At 50.8% G+C, this 16,459-nt stretch overlaps 4 protein-coding genes; 1 reads left to right on the top strand and 3 right to left on the bottom strand.

Annotated features, from left to right (window-relative positions):
• Positions 1–12,206: 12,206 nt before the first annotated feature.
• CHC_T00001729001 (hypothetical protein) lies at positions 12,207–13,139 on the bottom strand. XM_005712849.1 is given in 2 exon segments: positions 12,207–12,632; positions 12,633–13,139. 1 exon segment carries the CDS (start codon positions 13,137–13,139, stop codon positions 12,633–12,635), a length of 507 nt encoding a protein of 168 aa, XP_005712906.1. The 3' UTR covers positions 12,207–12,632.
• A 706-nt stretch (positions 13,140–13,845) lies between these two features.
• Positions 13,846–14,022, bottom strand: CHC_T00001728001 (hypothetical protein). The gene has a single exon (XM_005712848.1). The coding sequence runs from the start codon at positions 14,020–14,022 to the stop codon at positions 13,846–13,848; it is 177 nt and encodes a 58-aa protein (XP_005712905.1).
• Positions 14,023–14,660: 638 nt separating this feature from the next.
• Positions 14,661–15,314, top strand: CHC_T00001727001 (hypothetical protein). The gene has a single exon (XM_005712847.1). It carries the CDS (start codon positions 14,661–14,663, stop codon positions 15,312–15,314), a length of 654 nt encoding a protein of 217 aa, XP_005712904.1.
• Positions 15,315–15,407: 93 nt separating this feature from the next.
• Positions 15,408–15,650, bottom strand: CHC_T00001726001 (hypothetical protein). The gene has a single exon (XM_005712846.1). The coding sequence runs from the start codon at positions 15,648–15,650 to the stop codon at positions 15,408–15,410; it is 243 nt and encodes an 80-aa protein (XP_005712903.1).
• Positions 15,651–16,459: the final 809 nt, after the last annotated feature.

The following is a 16,459-nucleotide window of genomic DNA, read 5'->3' as shown; positions in this document are numbered from 1 at the left end:
ATTTCTCGCAAGAGACATGTACCTACGTGAGTATTCAGTGTACGCGTCACGCTGTATGCGACCCTTGCATCAGCATGCGCCGTTGTACTACACTCTCGTCAGCATGCGACGTTGTACTGTGCTCTCGTTATGGTGCGCCGTTGGATGCAAGGTGATGACAGTACTCGTGTGATTCACATCGGATATCACGTGAGATGTGTAGAAAGTCTGGATGCACATTGTTGCTATCCGTGATAGTTGTCTGGCAGTGTGTACCGAAATTAGTAAGGTACGAAACAAGGGCATGTATGGGGACTGAGGTATGACAGGACTTTGCGTTGTTGGAAATAGAGAGATGCCAAGTTGTTCATTGTGCAAGAATATATTCTGTCATGTCTGGATGCAGATTAGTAAGGTGTGAAACGATTGCATGCATAGGGCCATGGTTTACAGTCACTCGAAATGTGTAGAAACTGTTGTGCACTGATAGTTAATAGTCAATTCGTAAGGTGGAAATAGAACAGTGTGGACGGGCCAGAAGAGGACCGCGCTTGGTCGCGCATATGGTGAGTACGGTTTACCAGGTGCCAAAGTAATGGGATAGTGTAACACTCAAAGTGTATAAGTATCGCCGAAAGACGGCTCCAAGTAAACCTCGGCACCAACTCCTTCACTCACACACATCAACCTGCCCTCCTTCTTTCCCTTGCCTCTCCGAACCTACCATTAGCCTCACCGTCTCCCCCTTTGCTCCGCACGTGTTTTTTGGTTCTGTCAAACACATGTCGAGATATCCTCTCAATAAACCTGCCTTGGACCTAAAGCAACTCTGTTTCGAAACAGTAATTACTGTAGCGCCTTACGGTCGTCCGGTGGTCTAAGAGTCGTAGTAACCTGGTGCGAGCTCGACGGAGTGGCGATGTCAACTCTGCCCTGGCTTCAGTGCCTGAGAGAGTGATGCGTTTGTACTGGGATTTCGTGCCCGTTTCCACTATTCTAAGTTGTTCCCTCTGCCCTCTTTCTCCCCGACTCTCTTGCCCCACCTGGGAGCGAGCCGAAAACCATAAAACAGTTGACGACGCCACTCAGTGGGTGGCGACCGTTCGACGCTAAGGTGCAGGACAATTAGAGTAGCTAGTACACCCCTCAGTGGGTGGCGTCCGTTCGTGACTAAGGTACGGGATAATTGGAAGGGTCACTATCCTACAAACCCCTCAGTGGGTTTCAGCCGTTCGTAGGCATAGTACGGTGCAGAGGCGTCTGCCCCATACCTGGTGAAGGAGCGCGAGACGTAAGCCGGCGTTTTTGCCCGCTGGCTGCCCTCGCAAAAAGCAACGGTCGTAACAGCGGGAGGACATGTTTGTGTTCGTTGCTTCACTCGCGTGAGTGTTTGATCCGAATCTTTTGACGGCTTGAAAGTGCCAACGGCCAGAACTTCTGGGGACTCTCTTGGGAAATAAAGAGCGTCATAGCCCGCCTTCGCATGACGCTGGGTTCCGAAAACCTTTTTGTGGACAGTAGACACTTTACGAAACAAAAGTGGTGACTCAAAAATCACTATATTGTACACGTCGCAGGACAGCTGTACCGAATAGTGACTTTTGCGTCTGGTCCCGTCTCACGAATTGCTATTGCAATTAGAATAGCGATTCTAAAAAGGAGACGAATTGGAGGGGTACCGAAAATGCTCCTGCTACGTCTCAAGAGTGCGCGCCAAAATTCCATCCAAGCAAACGCCACCTGCATCTGATGCATACATGGCCAGCTGAAAGCCGCCTTCAAACCCCTAATCATCCAAAATCCTTTCTCCGTCTTCAAACTTTCGCTGCGTCTATATTACTTCGCTCGTAACGTCCCAACGGCAACCAATTCCCCTATGTCAAAATCTCCCCCACCAAATGATGACGCACACAAAACACCGTCTCTCCAAACACCTTCATCTCCGTCACCCCTACCATCAACTCCCTCCAACGCATTAACATCCCCTACCCTAGAAGCGGCATGCGACGACCAGCCCGCTACTGTAGGTGGACAACGTCAAACCGCAACCCCTCCTCCACCACCACAGGAAAAGGCAAAGTGTTTGCGCCGGTTCCGCTTCACCACACAACTGTACATAGCTGTGTTGAAGTCCATCACGCTGCTGGGGGGGCATCTGGCGCCATGGGGAAAGCACACTACATTTATAACCAGACCTGCTTGTCTTTCCTGCATTCCATCCTATAGCGTCTGAGATCTGCGGTATTTCTTTCAGGCGGAAGCGAAAGTCCTGTAGACATTGAAGGTCGGAGTACGTGTTTACATTGAAGGTCATACTGCTAATCGCTACGGTTCGGCGCATTAGTTTCATAAGGTCCACGCGCAGACGACATTTTTGGCGTGCAAAGTACATAGGTAACAGACCTGCCGAATGACTACATAGAGAGTAGCGTAGTCGTTTACTGGAGCGACGTACCTTGCGCTGCATAATCCTTCTTGTGTAGGACTGCTGACGCATTCTCGGGATGACGGTTAGGAAGACGGGGGTGAAGATGCCGCTTGCTTGGCAAGGTAGGAGACGCGGACGTTCGTACTGAGTAAGAGGCATAGCGGTGCTGCAAAATCACAATTTTCTGTCATTTCGTAAACCACAACCGCGCACAAAAAATCACTAAATTGTGACGAACATTTCTCGCCTCGGGATTAGTCACAATTTAGTGATTTCTTGGTTTCCTAAAGTCTCTAGTGTCTATTCGACACCAATTTTTCCTCATATGAGGCCTCTTTTTCCTCATATGAGGCCTCTTCTTCCTCATATGAGGCATGCTAGCATAAGTGCTAATGCACCGCCTCAAATACCACCGTGGTCTGCGTGTCACCTTCACAACTAAACGAAGATGAGAAGATGAGAATTCCGACAAACATAACTGTGCAGAAGTAGCCAGTCCTGTGCGCTGTCGGCGACGACGCAGTGAGATACTTTTACTGATTGTGCTCAGCTTCCATGTGTTTCGTAAAGCAGCAACGGCCTGTCTGGCTGTGGCAAATAAAACAGTTCAAGTTGGCCTTATCACGACAGCCGGAGCATAAAAACTTCGACTTAAACTGTTGGCACACAGCGCAACGTCCCTGAAAAACTGCGTTTGTCAACTCACCCAAACAGGTTTTTCTACGCTTGGTCGGCGAAAGGTGCTCCTTGATTCCACTGGTCGGAACATAGCAGCCATCGTCGATGGAACTGTCACTTGTAACCCTTCGAAAAGTGGAAGGTCCAAACTTGTTATCAATCAGACCCTCAGCCAACTTCTCGTAGAAAACGTGCTGTGGCATAAACCCCTTTGTCCCCCTCCCACCTTTGTAGACTAGGCAGGAGTCCACTATACATACCGAGAGCAACGTCAAATTAACCCGTTTATCCCAATCCTTGACTTGAATTTTTCTTTCCATCGCCAAGTCATCTTGGCGGCAGCGGTTATGCCTGTCAATAGCCGGACATGCACTGTAGTACTGCTCAACGAGCTGCGGCTGGTTCACTCTGATGGTGACTCGAGAGGGCCCGTCCTCCTGTTGCTGCCATCTGATCCTCTCATACGGCTTACCTGGTCTCATCGATCCAGCAGTGGATACAAAGTATCTTCGAGCCCTATCAACTCAGCACACCGCCAGTAGAGAGGTACCTGTTGGTTGGATGGTCGTGTGAAGGCAAACTTCGCCCCCACGTTCACTCAACTCAACACGCCCTAAATATGACATGGGAAACGTCTCGTAGCAGTCTTAATAACACCAGTAAATCTCAACCCAACTTGCATGAGCTTTTCCGCCGTTTGCACTGACGCCAAATAAGAATCCGCAATAACGACCCTTTTAGATCCCGCCCAAGGTTCCCCCAATCGCTTGATAACGGCTGTGCCGTGATTCATATCGCCTTCGAATGTTTTCGAAGTTGTGTCCTCTGCAGACATCACAAATTCCATATGCAACATAATTCTGTTTGTGCCACAAGCAGTGTTTTGAATTTTACATCCTGCTTCAGGTTTTCGGTCTATAGCGACGTAATGGGGGAGCCCAATGCCAATCCAACCTCCTCCAAACCCATACCAACGCGATGTGGGCTCATCAACGCACAGCAGTTCGGACGGAGTGACAGTTTTAATTCTGTGATTGTTGATGGCTTCCATAAAATCAGAGACCATACCCCAACGGTCATTTGACGATCCATTGCTGCTGTTTCTGATTGGACCACTGCTGAATTTCGTATGCACAAAAAGGGCATCAAAACGCCTCCTTGGCATAATATTTCCAAAAATTAGGGATCGGAACGTAATTCGTGGCGGGTTTGGTCGCCCATAAGAAGCGTCGAGAGCCACTAAATTCAAATCTTGTCATCAGCACAAGCACACCAAAAATCTCAGAATTTCAGATACAGTTGTGTGCTTGTGTCCGTTCTCCTCCAAACTTCTGGAGGTCATGTTGACAATAGCTGGCAGGTACGCCATAGGAAACATCATCAAGAAATAGTCTATTGGTTTTCTCTCTCGCCACTCGCTTCCCTCTGAAACCATAGACCCGTCTGAGCATTTTACCTCCCACCGCTTGCAGCGTACCATTCCATTGATGTGATCATCGTCATTGTAGGATTTCCAAACCTGGCCGTTTGCGGTAATTTCACAATCACTGGTACAGACAGGACTTTCGTTGTGTTGAGCAATCATATTATTATCTACCGGGAGCGGTTCGTCACACACTGAGAGTGGTAAAATACCCGCCGAATCTGCAGTGTCTTCGGCAAATTCATTGATGTCATCGGTCTCGTGACGCCCATGATGCAAAATATCTCCATTTGTGTCTCGAGGGTGGGGTGCGCCTGGATGCACGTGACGCATGAGCACACTTTTGATAGTCTCTCCCGATGCCACCTCCCAATGCGCCCTAATAAATGTCTGTGTCTCGACTTTTGGACATTTTTTTCAGTACAGATGACAATGCCTTTGAGCTCCTTGGAATTCCATTGCGACCCGTACATCTGCCGGCACGGTAAACGTTCCAAAACGTGTCTAGCTTTGGCATGGACAATGGAATTGGGAACGAGTCGCAAGTCTGTAGGGGCCATGGGGTGGAAAAGGAGTGGCTTTGATAAATGAGCTTTTGACTGGTGACACTACTAAAATGGCTTGCAGGAAGGTTACATGTCTTTTATACGTGATTTCTTGCCTGGCCCTCTTTGCAAGGTTGCAGTAGATTTGTTTGGATGTATCGGTTTCGGTTTCCCGCCAACATGGAAAAGGCCGGACGCGTGTTAACACTGTACTCATATGACGCACCAGTCCTCATATGAGGGCAGATGTCGAATAGACACTAGTCAACGGCGCCAGTGCCGTACTTGCAGGTGAACAGTATACTTACACCACAAATAGCCACACGTAGCAACCGTAGGCTTACACCATCGTACGCATCGTATCATGCCACCCCAGTGACCTGACCATCTTCGCTATTCGGACAGAATGTTTCACCGGCATAAAATTGTCTACACAAGACGAAACAATTTTGGTTTAATCAAAAGACTGTAGCAAGTATGTGGCGGAGTACCCACGGCCACCTCCCGAATCAGGGAGTGCCTACCACATAGAATCAAACTCAATTACCTAAAAGTGGGGTGGGGATCGAACTCGCGACCACGTCGCAGCTTCCTCCACACCCCCCTCCCTTGGGGGATACCCATCCCACCCACCCCCGTGACATTCCGTTTCCCTATTTATACGAAGCCGGAACCAGACTTGCTTACAGTTCCCTTGTTTCTACTGTGGTTGCTTGGCAAAACACATCATAAAAAACCGCAACAATAAAGAGAGAGGCAGGTAGTGGAGGCTCCAAGGAAGGGAGGGACGGGGAAAGAGAGAGGCATGCCCGCCGTCGCAAAACAGCGGGTCTCGAACGCCACTTGTAGACAGTCAACGGCGCCAGCGCCGTACTTGCAGGTGTAAACTATTCTTACACCACAAACAGCCACACGTGGCAACTGAAGGCTTACACCATCGTACGCATCGTGTCATGCCACCACAGTGGTCATCCTCGCTATTTCGATAGTCTGTTTCATCAGCATAAACTTGTCTACACAAGACGAAACTTCCAACACTTCAGAACGTAGGATGAATCCGGAGGCGTGCAAAGTCACGACGACGGCCCGCCGACAGGCGGGCTGGCAGCGGTCATGGTCGGAGCGTGCGAAGCAGAGGAACAGCCAGGACCGAATATCCAGAATGATGCGGAGGATACTCGAATTGTGCGGTCAAAATAAAGAGCTGCCATCTCGTCGCTCCTGGGTCCCCATCCAAAACGCGACAGCCGCACCTCCATCGGAATTCCGAGCAACACCTGCTCGGTGTGCGCCCCAATCCTTAGGGAGTGCGAGGTGAACTTTCCCCCAGGCGGAGGACCGGCCCCGACCAGAGCGAGACATTGATGAAGGGACCGCGTCATGGCCCCGTAAGACAGCGCAATACCTTCCCCCTCGAGCGCAAAGAACCTCACGTGGTTGCCGCGCGCATGTCGCCACCTGATCCAAAGATCTATCGGTGATGGCAGATCGTCCCGGCGGTGGTATGAGACCAATGGAACTTGACTCGCCTGTCTCCCCTTCACGACTGACAGCCGAGCAGTGAGGACGTGATCCGCACAGGTCACATGCTGGGCTAGTAGCGAGAGTACAGAGCTCTCACGGAGTCCGTTCATGCAGTATGCAAAGAGACAGCAAGAAGCATCACGTAAAATGGAGGGGGAGGTCGTGCACATGCCTAAGCCCCATATCCGCTGCATGACGTCTGCTGGGACTCCGCAGCGCACCTCACGTTGGGGGAATCTCTCTTCTTCCCAGCGTGCATAGGCGCGTGCTACAGCCGGGACAAGCGGAAAGTCCGGCACCGCGACCCTCAACGCGTGTAGTTGCATCTGCCTCACTGCACTTAGGTACTGCGGAATGGATGTGCTCGAGACTGCACGGCGTCCCGCCTCCCGCTCCGCCGCCAGCCATCCAATGAACGCTACCAGGTGAGCCTCAGTGACAGGCAAGACGGGTCGGTCCTCAGCTTTGCAGAAAAGGACCCAAGCTCTCCATTGAGAACTCCGAGTAGCATTAGTACGAGAGCTCCAGGCGTACTCTCGCAGTAACAAGGCCGAGCGAAGCAGCCCATCTGTGGCCAGAATTGTCCCAATCCGACGCACCGCTTCATCGGCCGCTGTCATGCGATGCGCTGCCCGTGCGCTTGTTCGAGGTTGACGTCCAACATTAGGACCTTCCACTTCTCGTTGATGTTCCGGTGTCCCGACCATACCTCTTGAGCCGAGCATGCCAGCACCTCGACTCGCGATGCCAGCTGCATCGCTGCCGCATGCCACGGCTGATGTGGCCAGTCTGGCATCAGCAACACTGCGGGTGCCTGAGTCGTCCGCAGCTTGTGCACAGTTGCGTGAAGAAGATCCACCGGTGGGCATAGGAACCTGACCTCTGTCTCCGACCACGACGATGCCAGCTCTGCGTACGCTTGCCGCCGGAGCTGGACTGGGTGTTCCCCTGCCGGACGGTACGGAAACACATCGGTTGGCGCTTGCATTCCAGCCTGAACGGAACGCCGCAGCTGCCGTCGGATCTGCAAGTCGCCGCGTGGGAAGCGTCGCGACAGGGCGTCTGCAAACCGATTGGCCACCGACGGAATCCATTCGGATCGGATCTGGACACCTAGCCGCTCCAACACGACCTTCAATCGACGTAGCTCCCGCATCATCGGGCGACTGGCCGAGACAAAGGAGTTCGTGATATGAACCACAGCTTGGCTGTCCACGTGCAGGAGAACATTCTTGTGTCCTTCTCGTACCACACGCTTGCCCAAGCTGCCTGTCAATAGGAGGCGTATCGCCTTTAGCTCCCTGTAGCTGATGATCTCGACTCGGTCTTGCCAACTCCAGATGCCTTGAGCCTGCCACTGTCCCGATACACCAGGACGCAAGTCTTGCGAATTGAGCGTACCACCCCAACCGACGTCCGCTGCGTCAGAGTGAATGGCGGTAGTTGGCTTCCGTGGTACCATGGGGCGCCCGGCCAGCTCCTCCCGCGTCAGCGTTTGCCACTTCAGCAGGTCTCGCACGCTCTGGGGGCTGAGGCGCACTCGGCCTCGTGCATCTCTGGGCCGACCACTTCCCATGTCCCAATACAGCGACCTTGTATAGAATCTGGCCCACGGCATAGCGAGCATGAGCGACACGCACACACCACAGAGGTGTGATATCGCCTTCCTGGTAACCCAACGACGCCCTAACCGAACTTCCTTCAGCATTTTCCGCGCTAAAGACTGTACTTTCTTCACCTTGTGCGGAGTGACGTAGAATCGCATTGCTTCCGTGTCTACCCTCACCCCCAGATGTTCTACAGTTGTAGAGCCCTTCCACTCTCCCTTCGTCGGATGCCGTTTCAATCCGAGACAAGATAATAGACGTTCGATGCACCTTTTGGCCTCCACACAGTGAGCCCGACCTGCCACCACGCCGTACGGAGATGGCGCGATGAGAAAGTCGTCGAGATAACCCAACACGCGGAATCCGTGTCGCTGACGTAGCTCCCCTAAGAAGGGACGCATTAGTTGCGTGAACCACAGTGGTGACCTGCCCCATCCAAAGGGCAATGCCACACACTGATAGTACCGGCCCTCCCAACGAAATAGGAACCAATCCCTCATCGTAGGGTGCAGGCGGAAATGCCGGTACCCCTTTGCGATGTCCATGGACAGTAGATGGTCGCCCTGCTGAAGATCCATTGCAAACCGCGCTATGGAGTCCATATTGACGGTCCCTTTCGGCCACTTCTTGGACTGCAAAGCCAGGTTCACAATAAACCGGCCCTTCCTCCCTTCCGGCCCGTCCTGCCAAACCACAAAACTCGAGGATATAACTGCTCCTTCCTGTCTCGCTCGAGCAGCATGCTCCTGTGTTACCTCCTTGTAGATGCCAGAGCGGCATCCTTCTGCGAGGTCGACAGCAGCAAAGGCCTTGTCCTCCTCGGTCTGCGGGATCTCTCCCAGCTCCAAGCCCCCGTCGGGCACAAACGCAGCCTTGGGGGGGTCGAAGATCCCGAAGCGGATCGCGCGGAGTAAGAACTCCGAACAACCCAAATGACGCCATCCCTCGACGCACCGCTGCGTCTCGCTCCAGAGAGGGCGTCGGGTACCAATTGGACTACTTCTCCCCAGCAACGCCACCTTTACCAGCACGCTTCGTCGCGTTGCTGGCACTCAGGGTGGCTACTGCCTTCATGAGTTGGGTCGACAGGTGGGTTTCCGACTTGCTCATAGACTCCTGCAAGTCATCCGCAGCTGCCATCTCGTTCCGCCTTTCTAAGGTAGGCATCACGAGCTTGGCGTAGGTTGGATCTTTAGCTGACATCTTGTAGAACTCGGCGCGGAGGCCGACAACCCGCATTCCATATCGATTGGACACACCCGCCCACACGTCGCACTGCAAGGCCGCATCTTCGTCCTTCTCCACGATTGCTTCCTGCCGCAGGTCCAACGCGGCTTCGTGGAAAGCCATCCAGTATCCCGCCGCGTTGACGTAGTTGGCTTCGTACTCTGCGACAGCCCGAAGGCTAGAATGCTTCTCCATGGCGCGACGCAGGGGCCACTCACGATGTTCGAAGAACCCACCAGTGAGCGCCCCAACGCCGGGCCCTTGCTCAAAAGGGTAGGGTGTGACCCCAAAGTCCTTGTCATCCCGGCAGCGCCTCGCGATCAGGCCGTAGGAGCGGAGCCATTTCGGATCTAGTCCGGCCTCCTCGAGTGACTTCCCCTTACCAATTTCGGCGGCCTTGACCAAAACCTCCCGGACGAGCGCGCTGCTTGTGGCGAATGGATTATCTGCCATAACAGTAGCTATGCAGAGGTGAAGGGAAAAGTGAGGGGGAGAGCTAGTTGTGTTCGTTGCTTCACTCGCGAGAGTGTTTGGTCCGATTCTTTTGACCGCTTGAAAGTGCCTACCGCCAGAATTGCTGGGGACTCTCTTGGGAAAGAGAGAGGCATGCCCGCCGTCGCAAAACAGCGGGTCTCGAACGCCACTTGTAGACAGTCAACGGCGCCAGCGCCGTACTTGCAGGTGTAAACTATTCTTACACCACAAACAGCCACACGTGGCAACTGAAGGCTTACACCATCGTACGCATCGTGTCATGCCACCACAGTGGTCATCCTCGCTATTTAGATAGTCTGTTTCATCAGCATAAACTTGTCTACACAAGACATAAACCCTCTTCTTTTTCCTCTCCATCTTCTTTTTCCTCTCCATCTTCTCTTTCCTCTCCCTCTCCTTATGGCAATATTTGGAAACAACAAAGGAAAACTTAGATAGAGAGATACGGTTGGCTTTCAAAATGCATTTGGTACCCTCTGATGAGAGCAGTTGCTGTTTCTCCAGTGCTCTGTAGAGAGCCTGGGAAATAGCAGCATTATTGTTTGCGCTACGGTGCCTCTGCATGAGGATGTACGCGAGAACCTCCCGTATCCGCTTCTTTGCAACACTCTTCGCATAGCTGTGGTCTCGTCGGCGTCCAAGCGCCGTTTTGAGCCTTTAGTTGTTGGATGGGAGTAAGAGGGGCTATATAAATTCTAATACTCATAATTGTAACGGATAAGTGTTGCGTAAAGCAAAACTAGAAGTAACTGTCGCCAGTCGTGAATTGAGTGAAACGAGGCGTGGATATCGATATTTTTGAAGCTGTCCGTAATAATCTTGCCAATCTGCATGGCTTCCAGTATACATACATACATTCTCCGATTTTCTTCAACAACTTCCTCACTGCTAATGAAGGCAGAGAAATGCGATTTCTTGGTCTCAAGTCTAATCTGACTGGACTATTGCTAGCAGTCAGCTTTCTAGCTGGTAGCGGCCTAAGCATCTAAGTTCAGACAGAAAGCTGCACTTACAAGCAACTCTCCAGGTCCTATGGTTCAGTTCGATAACATTCACGTCGTTTCCATGGCCAATTCAAACATGACGGAGGACAAAATGGCGGTATTTCGAAAGAGATTTGGAGATGTGCACCGGCGTCTGAAATTCTGAAGCAGTTCAAAGCCTTCAAGCTTCAGTTTGTCATTTGAAGTGGAGGTTCGGTCGGTATGAGATGACCGCTTGTGTTACAATTTGGGTTCGCCTCTGCGCAAGGACAGCTGACAACATACACGAAAGCCGAACGAATAAAGCTTTGTCGACAGAGTGGTGCGATTCTCAACAAGCCCGGTTAGATATCGAGCCTAGAAAACACTTTGGCTGGGGACCTCTGTGGGGCACTGCCGGGGTTGTGGATCAGCTAGAACTCAGTTCCTATCCATGGAGACGGGAACATCGAGGCAATCGCTCTCATCACTGTGGTCTCGACGATCCGAGAGTATCCCATTGCTTAGAACTGGTTTTATGGTGGCACGTCTCCCGTTGCTTGGCTCATGTGAACGCTGGCACGAGGTGTGTTTATGGGCAGGCACTTGGTAAGTCTATTGCATTTGTGAGAGGCGGAAGCTACGCTGTAGTCAAGCCAATGCTGGGGGAAGGGAAGGAGTATATCTGGTACCGGAAAGTTGCCGTATCGTTCGCTTTCGAAGTTTTGATTAACGTGGTGGCCGTCGTTGTTTTCTGTACTATGGGCTTGAAGTCTGGATTACAAATTGAATGGCTGGCGATCATGGTTGGTCTCGTTGCTCATCTCTCATCTTGGGTCCGTCTCGCCATAACCAGAGCGGAGGTCCTCAAGCTTCGATCCTGGAAGGATGCGAAGGGATGAGTGAAAAGATCGACAGTACTCGAGATGATTGTCTCTGTTGAATTGATGGCAAACGGCTCCAATGGGAGCTGGACATTATGCGAAGAAGGTTTCAACACAGTAGACCCTGATCCGCCAATGAAAGAGCTAGTTCAAGCCGGAGCAGAAGTTTGCGGCCTAACTGAAACCTGCAGCACGGTCTTCTACAAGCACATGGCGGCAATTGTGTCGAAAGAATCAGAAATGGAAAACATTTGTTACAGGCGGCGAACGAATGTCGCCCTAAAGAGAGTGGCAAAATCGAAACTTGCCGAGAGAGTAATACTACGTGACCGTCCACATTAGGGTGAGGTAGGCTGAACTCGGATGTCTGCATCCATATCTGCTCTGAGTTTGGCTAGGAGACGATGTGAAGGGTTGTGCAAGCCTACCGAGGATCTAGATATATAAAGCAATCTCAGGTCGATCTGTACCCATCATCGGCTTTTTGAGTAACGCTATCATTTCTTCAAGAGCCCACCCGCAACATTCACAAAGTCTAAATTACAGAAACGTTGGACCGCAGTCGAAGCCGGTATATTGTGCAGTGTGCATTGGCTGTTTGTGAAGACAGCCTTTTCTTAGGCACAAATGATCGAGAGAAGGCTGAACATTGGCCTTCTCTGTCCTGCTGGAGCCGAAGGCTCTGCCGCGAAATTCGGGAAGGACGATCAGTAGAAGTTCACACAGACTGCAGTAATACATTGAGATTTTCGCATCCTGGACTGGCCTTGGGCTGTCGTGAGGCCTCAATGGGCTCACCGCTGCACAATACATCGAATTTCTACACACTTTGAAGATGCTATACTGTGGTCGAACTTTGAAAGGGCCCATTGCGGCGCAACTAACTCTTCTCTTCAAGAATAGCATTCATTCTCTCGACCTTGCGTTGTAATTTCCTCGGGGTCCATTGCAAGTAATTGAGCTTGATATCTCTAGCCATTTTCTCCCAATCATCACCATACCTCTTGACCATCTTCTCAAGGGCACGTCTTTCCCCAGGATGCACGACATTATTTGGCTCGCGTTCGGGCTTGTTAGCTTCGTCTTGCAGTTTCTGCAGAACATGGTTGTGTGGAACTGACGTGGGTATTGGTGCAATTTCGATAGTTCTTCCAATTTTGTCGCGCGATTTGGAAATCTTATTGACCGAACCAGTCAGCCCAACGCTGGCAAGATTGCTTGCCGGACTCTTTCGATGGTCCCATGCGCCGCGCATGGCTGGGTGAACTATTGTCCGTCTGTTTGCCAAACCATTGGCTTGTTTTGCTGCTTGCCGTCTGGCTGCTTTCTTTGAGGCTGTCCCGAGCTTTGTCATGTCCTTTCGGGAACCTGGTCTCTGCTTGACCATTCTCAGTCAAGTACTAGAGCACGATAAATCCAGTTGCTTAGTGAGCGAAACACCAACCTGCGCAGATGAGTTTCTCTGTGCGTGCTGGTGTTCAAACAAGCCCTGCCGACGACGAGACGATGCAATGTCGCAACGGCGCAGGGCGCCAGCGAGGGTCGTTGCATGCCCGTCGTGACACGTGGCAATATAGTTTTGCACGTGTGTAAGTGACAATTCTTTTGGACTCACCGCTATTTTCGACCTTCTTTATGAGCTGCGAAAGCTGGATACAACTCTGCAAGCTCGAGGCTTTCAGAACAACTCAAGCCAAGTCGTCACAGAGAGTTGAAAACCCAAATGTGAAGCGAAAAACCAACTGTACCAAATACGTCCTTCTGATCGCAACCACCGAACCAACACTGTGAACCTTGATGGAGGGTCCAAGGCCTGCCGTCGAGGCTGTGCGCGCCCTCCTAGACAAGAGATTACGAGTCGAGCTATCCGATGGCCGCACCGTCGAAGGCAGGCTTGAATGTTACGACGACTCTGGAAACATGATTCTCGTTTCCACTACTGATGTGACTGCCAAGGTAGCTCTCTCATCCGTTCGCGATGGAGAGACGCATTTCATGGGAACTGTTTTGGTACCTGGACACGCGCCTGTCAGCATCAAGAAAATCCGATTTCCCGTGTCCCTGGAGAGCGCAGAAAACCCAAGACCTTTACTTCACATGAACGAGCTGAAGAAAGAGTTAGAAACTGAGTCTGCGCGGGATCTACAATATGGTAACGCCGACTCTGATGAGGACCCTATGGGGTCGCGTCCCGCCACTGACGACGAAATTGAAAACGGATAGCAATATTGTAATTGAATAGTATCTTGTAAATCGTATAGAGAATTCATTTTTGCGATGGCCCCCGGTGTGGACGTTCTCTTCCCGCACCTAGCCATTGTCTTCGTTCGTTGTAAGAGATAGACCTCTCTTACAACGAGGGAAGGCAATGACACAACGGAACCGTCTCTTGGACTCGTTTGAGATATCTTATCGGCACCTATTTGAACCTCATCACTTTCGGTTCACCATGGCGTTCAGTATGGGATGATATGGCGGCAGAGTCCTTGGAGGTGAGCGAATGGAGACTAGCATGACAAACGTAGGACTATAAAACAGCGTCTTCTGAGGCTGGTTTCGTTCAACTGACTGCTTTCGTAGGCATCCTGATGAATGTGACCTGCAGCGCCGCAGCTCGCAGATACTGTACCCTTACTCTGTAAGGTGTGGAGTAGTTACTGTAAAATGGGACCACAAACCACAATGGGTGTACAACTGTCCTGGTCAGCCGAAGCGCCTACCGCAGTATTCTCGAACATTCGCAAACAGAGGAAGCGTCCCGACTCAATTGCGCGTATCGTCAACTCAGATACAGTACAGGCGTTCGCAATGCCTAGTCTGTTGTCCTCCCCCCTGCCACACACTTTCGCTTCCATTTATAAAGGGCGAGAGGGTTTATTAGCTATGCTGTATCTGCCATCGTAACACAATGGCGGACAATTCCAAAGCTCTTGATGTACTTGGAGGACCGATGATAACGGTATTGCATGGTCGAAAGCGCTACGTCGTGAAACTCGAAACCACAAGCATGCAGCTGATGAGGGAAATCGAAAAAGTTACCTCCTTAAAACCAGAAGACCAAATTCTTCTTATCAAAGGACAGAAAGTTACAAGTGAAAATGACATCGACCTCGCATCGCAAGGATTGAAGGGTGGCAAGAAAGTTATGCTGTTAGTCAGGAGAGAAGGTCATAGTGCAAATGGGCCCTACTCTTCTGATAGCAGCTGTAGTGAAGTTGAAGAGATGTGCCAGCGGGTGCGAGCCGCTATTTCAAGGCTTGACTCGGTTGAAGCTGAACTACAGGATTTAAAAAAGACTGCACAACCACCAGAGGGCCATAAGAACATGGCTACAGGGAATCTGGGCTCTCTGAAACAAAGACTGAGAGTGATCTCAGAAACGTGCATGGAAATGCTGCTCGCTCTTGACAGCGTCCAAGATGAAAAGGCGATCGCAACTTCGACACCACCTGCATGGAAACTAGAAAGAAAGAGTGCCGTCGATCGTTTGCATCAAACTTTGAACGTGGTCGATAATCTTTCGCAGGGACTTAATCACTTGCAGCAGTCACTACCACAGTAGACGATGACGCTGTCGTATCGTCTACTGGAAGCCAGAAATTGCCCTTGCTGATAGAAAGGAAACATGTCAAAGGAAGCAAACTTTCTTTAATACTCAAATCTGCAACGTAATGTCGTGCGGTGTATCTGTTGACAGATACAGTGATAGTGCTGACGATAGTCCTGACGATAGTCCTGACATCAGGACTATCGTCAGCACTATCACTGTTCCCACGTGTCGTGTGTTCAAGTGAATTAAGACAAGATCCGAGCCTATGAAATACGTAGGATTTCCGTTTTCGCATTCAGAACGGTGCAGGTACAGACATATCGGTCTGCTACATATGCTGCTTTGCATTTGAGAATATGACCATATCATGGAGCAGACTCTCAGATCTTACCAACATTGCAGAGGTTTTTGATGAGAAGGCTACATGACAATGATATGTATGAATCTTCACCACTACTGGGGAGGACGTCCCTTGTCGGGATTGACAAACCGAGACTTTTTTCAATGCGGGATAAAATGCTACCAAGTTAAATGTGATTCCAGAGACTACAGGGCTTGACACAGTATCATGCACCATATGTTGCACAATACGATTAGAGCCCCCTTTTCTAGTCAAATAGACAATCTGTCATCTGACGTCTAAACTCCTTGATAAAGTCGCCTGTATCCGTCTTGCGCTCTCTTCACAAATCTGTTGATAGCGCCACCGAAGTCTATAACCCTTCTGGTTTGCACTTAAAAGTGCACGCAGAGCTGTGCCTCTTCTGCACAGTAGCAGACGCCTGTTTCATTCACACACACCTCCCTCCAGGACCGTTATGAGGCAGATGCGATAACGCCTTTCCTCTGTAGGGCTCATTTTGTCTCAAACAGGACTTCATACAATGCTGTTAAAAGTTGTTGTTTAAAAAGGAGACAGCAACTGCCTTTAAACGAACCAAACATGCCCAATAGAGACCCGCCCGATCGCAATGGCTCACCAACATCTGAGATATGGGAAACTGAAGGCGGCGGTGGAGTCCTTTGTACAAATACAGTCAAGGCAAACTTCACTTCAGGCATGGATCAATCAAAAGAAATGAAACCGTGTACACGAGAAAATGGAAATGATTCTACTATGGACAAGACTGATTCAATTCCTAACCAAACTAAGGAGC

This window comes from Chondrus crispus, genomic scaffold (genome assembly GCF_000350225.1).
Source record: "Chondrus crispus Stackhouse genomic scaffold, scaffold_11, whole genome shotgun sequence".
NCBI classification, from domain to species: Eukaryota; Rhodophyta; class Florideophyceae; order Gigartinales; family Gigartinaceae; genus Chondrus; species Chondrus crispus.
The sequence above is the reverse complement of the archived record's forward strand: the minus strand, read 5'-3'. Positions and strand labels throughout refer to the sequence as shown.

What these genes read in the sequence shown, in the direction of transcription:
- CHC_T00001726001 (XM_005712846.1), bottom strand. Translation starts at nt 15,650, where the DNA reads ATGCAAAGCAGCATATGTAGCAGACCGATATGTCTGTACCTGCACCGT.
- CHC_T00001728001 (XM_005712848.1), bottom strand. Translation starts at nt 14,022, where the DNA reads ATGAATTCTCTATACGATTTACAAGATACTATTCAATTACAATATTGC.
- CHC_T00001727001 (XM_005712847.1), top strand. Translation starts at nt 14,661, where the DNA reads ATGGCGGACAATTCCAAAGCTCTTGATGTACTTGGAGGACCGATGATA.
- CHC_T00001729001 (XM_005712849.1), bottom strand. Translation starts at nt 13,139, where the DNA reads ATGGTCAAGCAGAGACCAGGTTCCCGAAAGGACATGACAAAGCTCGGG.